Source organism: Chiloscyllium plagiosum, chromosome 26, assembly GCF_004010195.1.
Source record: "Chiloscyllium plagiosum isolate BGI_BamShark_2017 chromosome 26, ASM401019v2, whole genome shotgun sequence".
Classification (NCBI taxonomy): domain Eukaryota; kingdom Metazoa; phylum Chordata; class Chondrichthyes; order Orectolobiformes; family Hemiscylliidae; genus Chiloscyllium; species Chiloscyllium plagiosum.
In genome coordinates, this window is record NC_057735.1 from 24,995,616 (window position 1) to 25,011,274 (window position 15,659).

The window sequence follows — 15,659 nt, forward strand, 5'->3', positions numbered from 1 at the left end:
CGAAGGATGAGGGGTGACTTGATGGAGGTTTATAAGATGATCAGAGGAATAGATAGAGTAGACAGTCAGAGACTTTTTCCCCGGGTGCAACAGAGTGTTACAAGGGGACATAAATTTAAGGTGAAGGGTGGAAGGTATAGGGGAGATGTCAGGGGTGGGTTCTTTACCCAGAGAGTGGTGGGGGCATGGAATGCGCTGCCTGTGGGGTGGCAGAGTCAGAATCATTGGCGATCTTTAAGCGGCAATTGGATAGGTACATGGATGGGTGCTTAAGCTAGGACAAATGTTCGGCACAACATCGTGGGCCGAAGGGCCTGTTCTGTACTGTATTGTTCTATGTTCTATGTTCTACTATGTTCTTGCTGATATATAGTGTCAGAATGATGCTTAGTTTTGGTCAATAATCAGTCGTGGTGCCCAAGGAGTATTTAGATCTGCACTTATGATACCGAGATATAAAAGGTTGGAAAATGGGTTTCGGATAATGAGGTGCTTGTTTTTTGACTGGCACAGACTCGATTGGCCGAATGGTCTTTTTTTGTGCACTTGACCCTGATCACTTTAACTATTCCTAAAAAGTAAAGAGGACTAACGATAATTATTTTCAGCTTAATATTGTGTTATTTCTTTCCATGTCCCATCCTCTGAAAATTTCAACTCATACAAATATTTGTTGCCTGTATTCTGTACCCTAAATTGTGCCAGTTTCCAATCGCTCACCACACATAAACCTGCTAATGTACATTAGCTTTCACATTGCCATTGCCTTAAATTCAAACTTTTTATCATTGCACTTCATAACCTTGCATCCTAAAATCCTTAAAGATATCTGTATTCCGCCAAATTCTGTTGTCCTAGCATTGACAAATCAAAATCCTTGAGTGTCTTCCTTGCTTTTTCAATTCACTCTCTGCTCTCTTAGGAATTTCCTCCAAACCTGGCAACATTAGTCATTTACCTCGCTTTCTATGGCTTGATGTTAGGTTTTGTTTGGTTACAGTGATTGTGAAGTACTTTAGAATGTTTTGCATCATGACAGGCATTTCATAAGTACAGGTGGTAGTTTTCTAATGGAATGGTAATTTCAATCTATATGCAAGTAGAATAGAGATTAAGTGCCTGTTAATGTATACTTTATATTTATGATACATACTTTTGGTATCCCATGAAAATAAGCATTTTGGAAAGTAGTTTGGTTAGCCAGTTTTATTTCTTTGGTGCAAATTTGCCTTTACTGCTTTTGAAATAGTTATTTCTCATGTGAATTCACACTTAACACTCTGCCTCTGTGTATGTATCTAATTTAGGAAATGCATTGTTTTCAATATTTTTCTGAGTGTACAATAACCTCAGCTTCAAATCTTGCATTAGTAAATTATAATTTCATGTGAATGCCAGTTCTTATTCAGTGTTCAAATTGGTGACAGCCAGATGGATGAATAATACATCCTAACCTTGTAAAATCTGTTATTTTTATCAGCAGGCATGCGTGATAATGTGAAGATACACAAATGATCTATCAGTCAAATATTATAGAATGGCTACGCTGTGCTAAATCAATATCATGACAGACTGGCTGTCCAGTTAATCTTTAGTTGCACAGATTGTTCGTTGTCAGGGTTGACCCCTGATGAATTACCTAGCTATATTGTTAAGGCTAAATAGTTAGATCTTTATTGATATGAGGAAAATGTGACCATCAGTCATGTCCTTGCCAATTGTATTTTTAGCATTCTCCTTGCTGAGGTGTTGTGTGGATCGTGTAATTTTTAGTTTGAACTTTGTGATCCAATAAGAAGTTTTAGTTGTTTGTCAAAATCTACAAATGCTTGTGATTTTAGGCAAGTTGGTATGTTTTCTAGGCTGGATGTGTCCAGTTTACAGCTAAATATTGTAAGTGGAATCAATTGTTAGTTTTTAAAATTAGTTGAGTAAATAAATAACTTAATGGTCTGTTTTTCAGATGGGCTCAGGACGGAAAATGACTGACTGAAATTTTTGTATTGAAATTATTTTGCCCATCAAACTAGGGCCAACTTGTCTAACAGACAGAATTTTGATACATCTAAGAGGAAAAGGAGCAAGATGCATGGAATTATTTGACTACCTTGTTTAAAATTTGGGTGTGGGTCAAGTACCTGAGGTCAGTGGTGAAAAGAAGATAGAAGTATAGAAATGGAAATTAAGCAGTGGATTAGTTCTGATCAGAATAATTGAAGGAAATGTAATGAAATATCATGTGATAGAAAAGTATTGCTGAAACTGAAAGGAAGAAACTTCAAGACAGTTGTAGGACCTCTACAAACATCCACTCCCTCTACTACTAATGTTTAGTAGCAGCAATGTGGACTATCTGCAAGCCATACTGCAGAAATTCACCAAAGATACTGAAATAACACCTTCCAAACCCATGATCACTTCCTTCCAGAAGGACAAGGGCAGGATTTCCATGGGAACACTATCACCATCAAGTTCCCGTCCAAGCCACTCACCATCCTGACTTGAAAATATATTGCCGTTCCTTCACTGCCATTCGGTCAAAATCCTGGAATTCATTCCTGAATGGCATTATGGATCAATCCACAGCAGGTGGACTGCAGTGGTTCAAGAACCTTCTCAAGGGTAACTAAGGATGGACAATTATGGCTGGCCAGCCAGTAACACCAAATCCCATGAATGAATATATAAAAAGAGTGCAGGAACTTGGCAACATCAAGGAGAGAGGAACGATGACAAATGCTAAAAGGATTTGGATACTGAGGTGGATATATGGAGTAATGAGTGTGCAAAATCATGGTCATATGCATCGGAGGATCAGGAAAAGTGGTGGAAACAAAGGATAAAATAACTGATTGAAATTGTTTAGTCATCTGTCATGGAGAAAGTGAAGAAATGTGATGGCCAAATGCAGTGATGAATGACCTTCATGCAATGTGTTTGGTTACCTATTCTTCATCAATGAGAGGAGTTGGAGAACAGAGATTACCAAATGTGTGAAACCAAAAAAAAGTGTCAGAATGAAAACCAAGTCTGTCAAATTTAAGTAGAGCTCTTAAGACGTCTAGGCTGGCAACAATAAGCTGTAGTAATCCAAGCAGTTTTGATTCATGGAAAGTGGTTTGGTTTGTATCAAGCTTTAATGGTAGTGTAATTAACTTCAGTGCTGACTGCATTACGGGTTCCCTGTTTGACACCACTGCAATTGGCTATCTCGTGGATTGACATTTGGGTTTAGTGGTGTGCAAGACCCAGTTTTAAAATTCTGATATCTCTTTGTTCCCCTAATTTTTATTGTCCAGTAATGAACATTTTTTGAGTAATTTGGGTGTTTTGTGTGAATTCTTAACTTGTCGTGCAGCAAATGGAGCTGACCTTGTTTGTGCAGTGACAGATTAGTCTTTGTATACATTTACATTGCACATTTGTTTTTTCTCTCAATTGATGACACTCTGCTTTGTTTCTGTTGCTTTACAGATATTAAGTGCTTGTAATGTGACAGAAATACAGACTTTTCTAAGCAGCTGGCCTAATTAATAAATCTGTATTCTAATTCATTTACGGTATTGGATTGGCAGTGTTTTCATTCAATGAAATGTACGTATCAATGATTTTTGTAGCTAATTCGCATTTTATAATGTTATATTTAGATGTTATTAATTTTGATATTTTTGCCATAGTTGGTTAAACTGTAATCTTCAGCTACTGACATGCATCAGTAGTAATATCCACATTGAGTTTGAAATAATCAGGTGAAGACCTAAGAGTTTGGATCATCTGTTTAACTGCAATATTCTTTCAATGTTGGCATAATTGTGCAAAAGATCAAGGCATTTTGGGTGGAAATTGTATTCAGTGCAATTTGTGTTTCCACAAGCTTTTATGGTATTTTTAAAAAATTTTCTGCCAGAAGATCTCACCTGCAAAAATTTAAATATCTTTTGCATGCAAGAGCCTTAATAGCTGTAATTTGGAAAATTCTGTTGTAACTTAGGATGTAATAATCAGTTCCATGCTTACTAAATTAGAAAGTAATTTAATATCATTTAGTTTTTAAAAGTAGTTAGAGTAATTTAGAATTGGGTTATTCATAGCTTGTAGATTCATATTATGATTTGGCAATTTTCATCTATTTGTGATAAATCCATGTTCAGCTGCATAAATCGAACTTTTTACTAAGTTTTCACTTAAGGCATTCTGTACAATGCATTTTTAAAAAAATTGCTTTAAGGAGTTTCCATATGGCACTGGTCTATCTCAGATTTTGCGCTTGGTATGTAAATAAGTTTGAGTGGTACCTTGAAGGTGAAGGGTATAAAAAATTCGAAGATTATAGAATGTGGAGAAATAGATGGCGACATCTTGAAAAATGTCCACAGCACAGAGGAGGAGGTGCTCGATGTCTTAAAATGCATAAAGGCGGATAAGTTGCCAGCACCTGATCAGATGTACACTATGACTCTGTGGGAAGCTAGTGAAATGATTTCTGGGCCCCTTGCTGAGATATTTGTATCATCAGTAGTCACAGGTGAGGTGCCAGAAGACTGGAGGTTGGCTAACGTACTACTATTTAAGAAAGGTATTAAGAAAAAGCCAGGTAGCTATAGACCAGTGAGCCTGATGTCGGTGGTGGGCAAGTTGTTGGAGGGAATCCTGAGGGACAGAATTTACATGTGTTTTGAAAGGGGAGGACTGATTCAGAATAGTAAACATAGCGTTGTGTGTGGGAAATCATGTTTCACAAACTTGATGAAATTTTTTGAAGAAGTAACAAAGAGGATTGATGAGGGCAGATCGGTGAACGTGATCTATGTCGATTTCAGTAAGGCATTTGACATGGTTCCCATGGGAAACTGCTTAGCAAGCTTAGGTCTCATGGAATACAGGGAGAACTAGCCATTTGGATACAGAACTGGCTCAAAGGTAGAAGACAGAGAGCGGTGGTGGAAGGTTGCTTTTCAAACTGGAGGCCTGTGACCAGTGGAGTGCCACAAAGATCGGTATGGGGTCCACTACTTTTCTTCATTTATTTAAATGATATGAATGTGAACATAGGAGGTATAGTTAGTAAGTTTGCAGATGACACTAAAAATTGGAGGTGTAGTGGACAGCGAAGAAGGTTACCTCAGAGTACAATGGGATTTTGATCAGATGGGCCAATGGCCTGAGGAGTGGCGGATGGAGTTTCATTTAGATAAATGCGAGGTACTGCATTTTGGAAAAGCAAGACTTGTGCATTTAATGGTAAGGTCCTGGGGAATTTTGCGGAACAAGGAGACCTTGGAGTGCAGGTTCATAGTTCCTTGAAAGTGGAATCACAAGTAGATAGGATACTGAAGAAGGTGTTTGGTATGCATTCCTTTATTGGTCAGACTATTGTGTATAGGAGTTGGGAGGTCACGTTGCGGTTGTACAGGATATTGGTTAGGCCACTTTTGGAATATTGTGTGCAATTCTGGTCTCCATCCAGTCGGAAGGATGTTGTGAAACTTGAAAGGGTTCAGAAAAGATTTACAAGGATATTGCAGGGTTGGAGGATTTGAGCTATAGGGAGAGGCTGAATAGGCTGAATCTGTTTTCCCTGGAGCATCGGTGGCTGAGGGGTGACCTTATAAAGGTTTATAAAATTATGGGGGGCATGGATAGGATAAATAAACTCCTGGGGTGGGGAGTCGAGAACTAGAGGGCACAGGTTTAGGGTGAGAGGGGAAAGATATAAAAGGGACCTAAGGGGCAACTTATTCACACAGAAAGTGGTGCATGTATGGAATGTGCTGCCAGTGGAGGCTGGTACAATTGCAGCATTTAAAAGGCATCTGGATGGGTATATGAATAGGAAGAGTTTGGAGGGATATGGGCCAAGTGCTGGCAAATGGGACTGGATTAGTTTAGGATATCTCGTCGGCATGGACGAGTTGGATCAAAAGATCTGTTTCTGTGCTGTACATCTCTGACTTTATGACTCTTATCAAAACAGCCCTTTCAAACCCATTACTGCATTTTCACACTTTATCAGCTTTTGCTACAAGCAGTGTTTACCTTAGCATACGAAACAATACTATCCCATCAAATCTCCACAAAATATTACAATATTAATCAGCTCTTACCAACCTTCTCCTGGACTTGAATAATTCCCCAATTACTAAGTACCTGTTAAATACCTTTCAACTGGGCCATTATCCCTTTCAGAAACTCACTGACAAAACAGCGCTTCCATGAAATTGCATGAATGAATGAAACTCAAACTGGCAAATAGTAAATAAATTTCACAACCCAGCTGCACTAATCAGTTTGATATCCTTTTTTTATTAAATGCAGGTACGATTTCTAATTTATTTCGAGCATATAGGCCTAGTATTTTTACTAACATTTATTAACTTAAAAGACAAAAGAACAAACACCTCCTAATTATGATGTGGAGGAGCTGCTGTTGGACTGGGGTGGACAAAGTCAAAAATCACTCAACACCAGGTTTTCGTCCAACAGGTTTATTTGGAAGCACTAGCCTTCAGAGCACTGCTCCTTCAACAGGTGGTTGTGGAGCATAAGATCATAAGACACAGCATTTATAACAAAATTTATTGTATGATACTTTAATCTTTTGCGATAAATTCTGTGTCTTATGATCTTATTTTCCACAGCCACCTGATAAAGAAGCAGTGCTCCGAAAGCTAGTGCTTTCAAATAAACCTGTTGGACTATCACCTGGTGTTGTGTGATTTTTAACCTCCTCCTAATTATGCAAACAGAGTGAACAGACGCTCTTAACCCCATCAGAAGTAGCAGCCAGCATTTAGCATGTTTTAACCCATCTCCTGTCCCCCACAACAGAAGCCTTTCAAAGCTTCATGTGCTATCGATAAACATGTAACACCATAGTAGTGGAATGTTATTATATGTAGGAACTCTGTATAAAGAACTGTATTTAGGAATTCTACTGCAGTCTTGCACTTGTGCGGTGATTGCTGAAAAAAGATTCAATTTTCGCTACTCACTGATTTTGGTTGTTATTTGAACATGATCCCACAATACAAAGAGTGACAAAATCAAATCATGAATGCTATCCAGCCGGAATTAGCGGCTATTTTATTTATTGAATTAGTAGAATCATTGTAAAGGACTTGCAGTAATTTATATCTATATCTTCAATGGTGAGAGATCATGAGCATGGTGTAAAGTTTGCAGCAAAGAATATTTTAATGTAAATGACAAAATTCTGCAGTTATTAAAATCTATAACTGAAACAGGTGGAAGCACACAAGTAAACCAGCATCTTGTCAGTTTGGGTGTACACTCTTCATCAGAACTGAAAGATGGATTGGGCAGCATAATAACACGGCGAAAATGACAAATTGCCACTTTATCTCCAAAGAAAACAGGTGTATTGAAAATATGAGCACTATGAGATATGAAAGAAACAAGGTTTTTTTAAACACCTTAAAAGTGAAGAGAGAACCACTGAGAGCTTGTGCTTGGAAGTTGTAAGGTAAAACTTTCGTAGAAAAAAAGAACAAATATGTGAATACTATTCTGCTGGAAAACTTGCTTGTCCCTCTCCAACACAGATTTGCCTTCGATGTTTGATGTGGATGGTGAGAAGGGAGGATTCTCTCCCTGAACATAGTGTTACTATGGATACATGGATTGGGGGGAGGTTACAGATGTTGCTTATGAATTTGAGTGATGTGTACGAGAAACATAGACAGGCTATTCTCTTTTAAGATTGTTTCAAAATCTTTGGAATTATATCCTGGATTGCCATACAAAGTGCATTTTAAAAATACATCTTATCTATTCTATATAGTCATTACAATTACAAGATTATTGTGTTTACATTCATACAAACACAATTATATTCCATAATTATTATGTAGGTATCTCAATTATACCAATCTGAGTTGGGAATACAAGTATACCTGATATAGCTGTACTGTGTTGAAATCCTAGTAATAAGTTGGACTTCAGTTCTATCGAGTTTTGTTATTTTTATTGGTCCCGCAGGGCTCGACAGATCTGAGACTTTTTGTGTGCCTTCAACACTGACTGAGCACAATACTGTCAGCCAAATTCCTTTTATTGGTTTTAAAAAAGGTCTGTTCACTCAATTTTAATCGGAGATGGCAGCCCATGATAGCCAAGATGTTACTGGATCTTCAGATTTTTCTGTTTTAGCACTTAAGTGCTCATGTCGATCTATGATCAGTGATGCTAGCATAATAAAATTCTCTTTAGACTATTGTTTAAAGAAAAACTCTCCATTCTCTGGAAAGAGAAAATACTCTGCTGCTGTGGAACTAAGGTGTAGGCATTTCAGCCAGTATACATAGTTATGGAGAGTGATGACTACTTGACCTTTTCAGATAGGTTCACATGTAAATATAACATTTACTCAGAATGTTTAATGAAGAAGGTTATGGTGGCCATAGAAGCAGTCATTTGCATTTTGTTGATATTTCTATACAATAGCATTACTGGAATGGACAGATTAACATGATCATTCTAATCTTAATCTGTTTCGTCACTTGGCTAATTGGAGATAAAATTTGTGCTGTAAATGACATTTTATTTAGTTTTGAGTTCCATTTTTGTGAATGTAAAAGCAGACATGATAAATCAATTATCTTTAAAGTTATAAATTAGTATGTTTTAGCTCACAGACATGAAAATATACATTTGTATTTCTGGGTTAGGTACTTTGTAAAATCTGTAGAATTAATGAGGGTTAAATTGGGGTGCCAGTAGTGTAAATCAGACCTATAGCAGTTCAGAATGCTTTAAATTGCTTTTAGTTTTTCTTTGAAGGCAGTGGACAAGAAAATTGTGGATGTGGTACAAAATGGATTGCTAATTTGCTGCAACCATGCTTTGTGCGGTTGGCACAGCCCAGTTTCATCTGAGATACGTTAAGTAGTTTAATTAACTAACTAAACTTATATAAGTGATCCACAAGCAGTATTGTACAAAGTGTATCAGATTCATTTTAAATTCTGTCACATATTTTGGAGGCAAACGTGTAACTTAATAGCTGTGGAATTTAAGTTATTTTAATGCAGACTAAATGTTGGTTAGCGTGCACATAATAGGACAATCCTGATATAATTTTCTGTACACAACCCAGAGCAGATTTGAATCATTTTGTGACGTTAAAGTCTGTTTGTTATTATTAGTTAACAATGAAATGTATCAGCCACTTGTTCAGTTTCCATCTCTCAATTAGAGAATATGGTTATATTAGTCAATATATTTTACATCATTTGTATTAGTCCTGAATTACAATATTGAATTAATTGGCAAGTTCGATTGATTGTTGTACCTTTATGCACTGTCAGTGATCTGTGTCATTGCCTCCTGTTTAATTTGAAGCATGGCTGTAATGATTAATGTTCACCTGGACCATCCCTTAAAATACATTGAGCATTGTGCATGCAATTGGCAATTGAACGAAAGGCAATATGAGGGAAAGTGTAGGAAGCAGAGCGAGAGAAGAAATGTTAAGGGAGAGTAATTAGATTACATTACATTACAGTGTGGAAACAGGCCCTTCGGCCCAACAAGTCCACACCGACCCGCTGAAGCGAAATCCACCCATACCTCTACATTTACCCCTCACCTAACACTACGGGCAATTTAGTATGGCCAATTCACCTGACCCTGCACATCTTTGGACTGTGGGAGGAAACCGGAGCACCCGGAGGAAACCCACGCAGACACGGGGAGAACGTGCAAACTCCACACAGTCAGTCGCCTGAGGCGGGAAATGAACCCGGGTCTCTGGCGCTGTGAGGCAGCAGTGCTAACCACTGTGCCACCGTGCCACTGTAAACAAATTAAACATGAGGCAATGACACAGATCACTGACAGTGCATAAAGGTACAACAATCAATCGAACTTGCCAATTAATTCAATATTGTAATTCAGCAGTGAGATCTGCTGTGTTCCTCATGCAAAGAACTGGCACTGAAACAACAGGTTGAATAACCTTCTATGCTGTAGCCATTTTGATTTTATATTACATGAAAAGCTTGCTAAAGAGTAGGAAAAATCTAAATGTTGGAGTTATGTTTAAGAAATTCTTGAATACACAGTTATTCCTGGATAATATGGAGGCATGAATTCTCTTGGATGTTCAAAATTGATTTCATAATGATTGGGCAACAAAGAAAATTTCAAGAATTGAAAGTAAAAGTTGCAAAAGGAAGGTCACTTTTGGGGAAATTGCAACATTGTACATGAACAAACAAATCAGCAGCCAAAATAGCAGATGCAACGGGTCAATTGAAAATTTTAGGACAGAACAATAGTTAATCAACTTACTTTAAAATTTAGAAAGTTTAAAATTGAAGTGCTAGAAATGTGACTAATGACTAGAAATTTATTATTTAAACACTTTATTATACTATGTATATGCTGTTTAAGTCTTGAAGGATATTGTCAACGATATTGTTTGCTTTTTTAAAAAATTGGTCTTGTTTGAGAATTTTCTTTTCATTGTAATTCTGCTTCATTTCTTTGTTTTGAAGGCTTTCTTTATGTGGTAACACTGATGATGGAAACCAATTTAAATGCGCTACTAAGCTCTGATACTAGGAAACAATAATTAATGTGCGCATTTGAAACTGAAAGCACTGATATTAACTGGACTAATATTATTCTAGCTGCTTCAATTCAAATTAGGTTTTCAAATTCATCTGAAGAGGTTCTAATAGCACCACTTATATTTAAAACTTTATTTTTAGTAAGAGCTGATTAAATGGATAAGTTGAAATCTTACAGTGCCACTACAGGGAAGAATTCTTTATCCTCATTGGCAATGGCCTTTTATGAATGGAACTTCATTCAAGAGGAGTCAATCCCATTTCTAGTGTTGACCCTCATTGTAATAGTAATGCCAAGGTCTTAAAGATGAATGAACTATGTTTTGAATGCTCTCTTAATTCTCATCACTTCCTCCAGGTTTCTTTATTTTTCATTGCCTGTTACAAATAGATGGCCTAAGATCTGACTATGTGCTATTCTTGTATTATTTCAAGTTGCTTGTAATTTGTAATTGAATTTCTATGTTCTAAATAAACAAATCACAACTGAAACAATTTCCATGTGAGGCTGGTAACTGGATATTGCTACCTGAATGTGTCTTAACTTTTGGTTTTCTTTTAAATTCTAATGTTGTTAGACATCAGGTCTTCTGCATTCTTTTGCGCAACTTCTGAATTTTACTGTTTATAAAGTATTCCCACAATTATAATGCAAGGGACACTTTTGGGGTGAAATTTGTCCTTGGTGGAAAAAATAAAAATGTGATTGCAAATCAGAATCCATTTATTCTTCCATTAGTGAGAATGGCACTGGAAATGACTAAGGCCTTGGAGGCAGAGAAGCAGCTCAACATGAAACTTAGTTATGTCAGTTACAGTGGACCAAATGGTGAACACCTGAAGTTTCTATGGCTTGAGTATTACTGCCACACTCAAGTGGTGCCCAAAGCTAAATGTGATGCAATATATATAGATGAGTAACCAATACAAGATTAACAGAGTTGAAATTTTAAAAAAGTGTTATACAGCAAACTTGCCATTGTAGCATTGCAAACAATGAGGAACCGTGGTGTGAACGTATTTATCATGGAAAAAATTAGATAGACAAGCAGAAGAGCTAAATAGAAGCATTTGTATAGTGAGGAGAGATAGTACGTTGCTTCCAGCCTTTTTTAACCACTTTTAGATTGAATGCAACAAGGTGTGTTTTATCAAAGAAGTGTTTTTTTAGTGCTCTGACTTGAGAAAAGAACAATGTACAGGGTTTTTCATTGTTGAAAATTGTTTCATGGGTTGTCGGCATTACTGTTTGTTTGGCAGTATTTATTACCTATTCCTAGTTTCTCTTGAAGTGGTGACAGCGGCATTGAATTTCAGCAGCGCATGGATGGATACGTGCACCCAAGCTGCGGCAAGGGAATTCTAGAATTTTAGCAACAATGGAGGCAACGTTCAAAATACATGGAACGACATCTTGGAAAATTCTCTCATAGGAACATTAGTTGAAGTAAAGTTCCCATAGAATGGAAGGAAACAGTGGCAAGCTGTGTCATCTCTTATGTTTGCTGCTGGCTGACTGATTCACAAGAGCTAATTGAATGTTAATCTTCCTTGCAAGATTTGCTTACAGGAGTAATAAAGATTTGCTTCGATAGATTAAGAACTTGTTTAGACTTTTTCTTGAGTATTAGGATTTTAACAAAGAACACTAGTTTATAAGAGAAAAGTAAAAAGCTCTATATTATATATATATATATATAATTCGAAAGGTATTAAGCAGCAATATCCTCTTACAACCAGTCAGTCCCAGGGAAGTATCACTTCTGTCTTGACTCTTTAACTTCCTACTTGAGTGACTCTTTCCACCTCTTCTCTTTGGATTATTCGTGACCCTGAGCATCTCTTTCTGTGCAGGTTATAAAACTCAACTTTGTAAACATTCCCGCAGTCACTGATTGAAACATTTAACTTAAGTTCCATGCTGTTCTTTGCAAACATTGTCTTTAATTCACTACTCAAATAACTTGTTGACCTTTTTTCAGTAGTTACCTTCACAGATTTGAAGACTAAAAGCTATCCTTAGTCTACTTTTAATTCCAAGTTTCCAAATAATAGCAATATAGAGAGGAACCTGGAATATCCGAATGACATGGCGGGGAGTATTTTGTACAAATAATCGAATGCCAAATAATCGAGGTTCCTCTGTACTGCAAACCTACATGACACTTCTCTTCAACCTTCATCTCTGCATCCCCCCCACCCAAAAAAGGAATATTTTGAAAAGTGTCTCATTAACCACAGAAAATAGCATTCAGTGAATGCAGAAAATTGTCAAAAGGAAATCAGTTAGAACCATACCAGCTGATCCGGAACTTTAGAATGGAGATGGGGGGACTTTTCATTCAGGTTGGAGAATCTCTAAGGTTATTGCTGACACAAATCCTTTTTTTTTGTAATGCGATGGTTCAATAGTTCTTCTATAATGTGGCATACTTTGAGTTTTTTTTAATGTGGTTTTTTAATGTTCTGCTGTTCACAATACAATCACAGCCTCTATGAATATATTCTATTACTGACCTTTATAGTAAATGTAAAAGAAAAATAATATTCAATCAAACCATGTTTCATTCTGAGGTCTGACTTTCCATTATTACCAATAGCTGGATTCGTAATATGGTCACAGTTAGATCCTTTGTGGAGAAAGAGGGCTTTGCTATTGTTCTGAAAAAGAATATCACTGAAGAGAGGATTTATAATGTCAGCCAGCATTTGAAGGGAAATTGAGTGTGCAGTAACTTAGTGAGAATAAATTCAAGGGATTCAGAAGTGGGTTTCATGGAAGAGTTGAGGTTAGAAAGATCATGAGGAAAGTTAGGATAGAAACTGTAAATGGTTGTAAATTCAAGACTAGGGAAGTGCTGTGTCCATGGGTATCTTGGCAGGAAAGTGGGATACTGTGCATCTGAATAGATGATAGCAGTTGTTGAATGTGAAGGAATGGAGGAGAGCAGTTTAAGGACATGGCTGATAATGACAAAGTGACACTTGCACTGGTTTGTTTTTCCAAGATGATACATTATTGGAGGTGATTTTGACAGGAGTGTGAGACCCCATGGTTTTTCATATAGTCCAACCAGACCTGTTAGCTAATTGTATTATGTAGCTCATTTCATGGACATGTGGAGTACAAATTAATTTGAATTATTTTTATTGTTTCTGCAATATGTTAGATGAAAGATTTATTGTCAGTTTATAGGTGAAAATCTGGCTTGTCTTAAAAAAAATACTATGCCAGCTATTTATAGTTTTAAAGTCAGGAGCGAAATTTGTAGCTCCCCTGGTCCCACTATTCATTATAATATTCTGCTGGCGACTGAAAACGTATTGCTGTTTCCATGTTTCTGGACTTCTTATTGGAAAACACTGGAAGTGCTGGCAGGCTGATTATACACCTGATCAGCCATAAAAAATAAACATAATGCAGACAGTGGAAACCTGAAATAAAAAAAAGCGAAACTCAGCAGGTCTGGCAGCATCTGTGGACAAAGAAATAGAGTTAACATTTTTTGGTCTAATTTTCTGTTTTCTTGAATTTCTGATTGGATATATTGTGGACACCCCTTTCACATCCATCTCGTTTCCCTTATTGGGACTTGAAGCCTGGGGATGAAGAGTGCAGGGGATTCTATTTCAGACATGAAAGTGCTTTTAACTGGACCACAAGACCGCAATAAATTAAGTTAAATGCTGGAGTAGTAGATTAAAATTTGTATTCCTTTGCTCGTTTTGAATGGTGAGGTAGTTGCCTGCGAGGGTAGTTATGCAACTGTAATTTTATTCCTTCTTGATTGCGAAAGCTGTACTTGTGGCAAAATGAATAAAAAGACCAAATTTGCTCCTTTGCCCCTGTTATGTTCTCCTGCATTTCTGTCATCACATAATTTTTCTCTAACTTTTTCATAGGGTTATCTACCTGCAAATATGGAGAGAAGGGAAATCACTTTACAGCGAAAACGGGAAGAGTATTTTGGGTTCATTGAACAATATTATGATTCCAGAAATGAAGAACATCACCAGGATACATATCGACAAGTACTACACTTTTCTAAATTTAACATTTATTTTTTAACTGCTAATGTCGTAATTACTGCTGTAATTTGAAATGTAAAATAAAGCTGCAAAGTGTTGGTGGAAAATTATGTTTTATTTAAGAGTTTTGACTTCTACTCATCAGGATAGCTTGCAAGAATGCCATTTGAAAGGGAAAACCAACATTTATACTGTGTGTGCAGGGAGTGCTGATTGTTTGGAGGATGCAGTTTTAATGATGTATAAGTAACTGATAGAATTACTTAACTGGGTAGGTTGACTCTGGTCAAGGCAACCAGCGAATGGTTGTCATCAATTTTGTTGTGTTGAAACAGGCCCAATCTGTGTGTATATACATATACATATATAACAACTTCAGTTATCCGAATTTCGGATTATCCAAACAAGATTGCAAGGTCCCCTTATAATGTTATCCATCATCCAAGCAATCAGTTGTCTGAACAAAATATTCCTCGTCTGTCTCATTCAGATAATCAGGATTGTTCTGTTTATGTTCTTTCTGTCTATAAAGAGCAGGGTCCTGTGCATTAATGTATATAGCTTCTAGCACAAGTAAATGCAACACACTGCGAGTCCAACATTCTTCACCAGTATTCAAAATCTATTTAAATGTTTTTTTTTGCCATAAATGTAACTGTTTATTTTATTCTGTAAGAATTAAATACTGCATTATCTGCATGCCCAATAGGAACAAAACTGTATTGCTAAACACTGATGAGCTCTGGCTGTAAGATTCTTATTTTGCAGCAGTAATTCTGAAATAAGGCGTGGAAGTTCAGGATTGGGACTTTCAATTCAAATTTACATTCTTTTGTTTTGAATTTTCTTGAACTTCAATTTCTGATTGGATATGTGGAAAAATGATTGTGTAATTAGAAAGTTTTTTTTAAAGTTGAAGGCATGTGCATGGGGAATGTGCTTTTCACAACTCTAATGCATCCCAAAACAACTTGGATCCAAAACTGCAACAGCCAGTTTGTGAAAAGGGTAGTTCCAAAATGAAGGAAATTATGAGAT

General features: G+C 36.7%; 1 protein-coding gene across 3 annotated transcripts in view; it reads left to right on the plus strand.

Annotated features, from left to right (window-relative positions):
• The window catches only part of tbc1d22b (TBC1 domain family, member 22B), a 308,460-nt gene that overhangs the window by 100,342 nt on the left and 192,459 nt on the right, over positions 1 to 15,659 (plus strand). For all 3 annotated transcript variants that reach the window (XM_043716742.1, XM_043716741.1, XM_043716743.1), the window contains exon 6: positions 14,496 to 14,624. In XM_043716742.1, the coding sequence (XP_043572677.1) occupies positions 14,496 to 14,624 (129 nt within the window). The remainder of the gene's footprint in view (positions 1 to 14,495; positions 14,625 to 15,659) is intronic.